This window comes from Bombina bombina, chromosome 6 (genome assembly GCF_027579735.1).
Source record: "Bombina bombina isolate aBomBom1 chromosome 6, aBomBom1.pri, whole genome shotgun sequence".
In the NCBI taxonomy this organism is placed as follows: Eukaryota; Metazoa; Chordata; class Amphibia; order Anura; family Bombinatoridae; genus Bombina; species Bombina bombina.
The window spans coordinates 714,527,160-714,528,621 of record NC_069504.1 but is presented as its reverse complement, the minus strand read 5'-3'; the positions used below and the strand labels follow the sequence as shown (position 1 = coordinate 714,528,621).

Here is a 1,462-nt window from a genome sequence, read left to right as displayed (position 1 = left end):
TCCATATCTTATATAATATAACGAAGGGTGCTCCTTTTTTCTCTTTTTTTTTTTAGACAACAAAACACAAAAAGCAATAAAAACCCTATTATGTGCTACTGAAAGAAGAAGTGATTACAAACATTAAGAAAAAGGGACTATATATATACTATAAAGCTTTAACAGCATTCTCTACCTCTCTTGCCTTATTTTTCTAAGCAGATAAGGGGAAAGGGAAAAGACAAAATAAAATCTCATTGGCATAACTTTGCAAAACACAGCATGGCAGCCAGAAGACAAAATAAACCAGCAACTCCACTCAAAACAGTAGCTGTGCAGGATTTCTTTAAACTCTCTAAAGGAGATAAAACCAAAGATAAAGGAGACATACTACCAGAAGAGGAAATGGAGTCTGATGGGGAATCAATAATAGCTGAGGAATCCCATGCCCCAGTCACTAAAGCTGACATTACCAATCTAGTCTCTAAACAGGACATCACTTCAATTTTTGATAAGATGTGGGAGAAAATGGACACACTTCAGACTACTGTAACTAACAGTTTAGCTGAGATTAAGAACAATATCACTAGTCTGGGCACAAGGGTTGAGTCCCTGGAGGAGAAGGAGGAGACCATGGAGGAAGAGATAACAGCAGTCTTGCAACAAATTTCTGAACAAAAACAAGAACTAGCAGAAGTTAATGAAAAATTAGAAGACCTAGAAAATAGGAATAGAAGATGTAATATTCGACTAAAGGGTATTCCGGAATCCATAACAACACCAGATCTAACTTCCTATTTACTACAACTCTTTCAAGCAGTCACAGGATCTTCGGAGGAAGGAAAGTTTCAGATGGAAAGAGCTCATTAGAGCTCTGAGAGCTAACCGAGGGACACGGAACCTCCAAGGGATGTGATCACCAAACTACTGAGATTTCCTGAAAAAGAGGAGATCATGCTGGCGGCGAGGAAAAACCCCACCTTCAAGTTCAAAGGGACTGTTGTACAACTATATCAGGATTTATGTATCAAGACACTACAAAAAAAGGTCTTCCCCTTCGTCCTCTAACACAGCTATTGCGGAAGAACCAGATCATATACAGATGGGGATTCCCCTTTGCCCTCCATATACACCATGAAGGGAAAACAATTACGCTCAAAGATAAACAAGATATTCCAGGGATCTGTCAGATACTTAAACTAGAGTGCCCAGAGGATCCAGATAATCAACAGGATAACAACAGAAGACCCCCTCGACAACAGAGAGGAATCCAACAAACTGAGAGATGGACAAAAGTTCCCAAAAGAAAACAAAGACCTTGAAGGACTAACCAGAGACAAAAATGAGACAGTATTTATGTAGACTTTTGTGCTTCTAAACCTTCTCCTACAATAGGGAGGAGAGTACATAATCTGGGGGCATAATGTTTACGATTCACTGTAAGCCTATGATGGTAAATAGGTGACACAGGTGTGAGCCCCCT

General features: G+C 39.5%; 1 protein-coding gene across 1 annotated transcript; it reads left to right on the top strand.

Moving 5' to 3' along the window:
- The first annotated feature begins 261 nt into the window (after positions 1-261).
- On the top strand, positions 262-849 carry LOC128664584 (uncharacterized). The gene has a single exon (XM_053719401.1). It carries the CDS (start codon positions 262-264, stop codon positions 847-849), a length of 588 nt encoding a protein of 195 aa, XP_053575376.1.
- Positions 850-1,462: the final 613 nt, after the last annotated feature.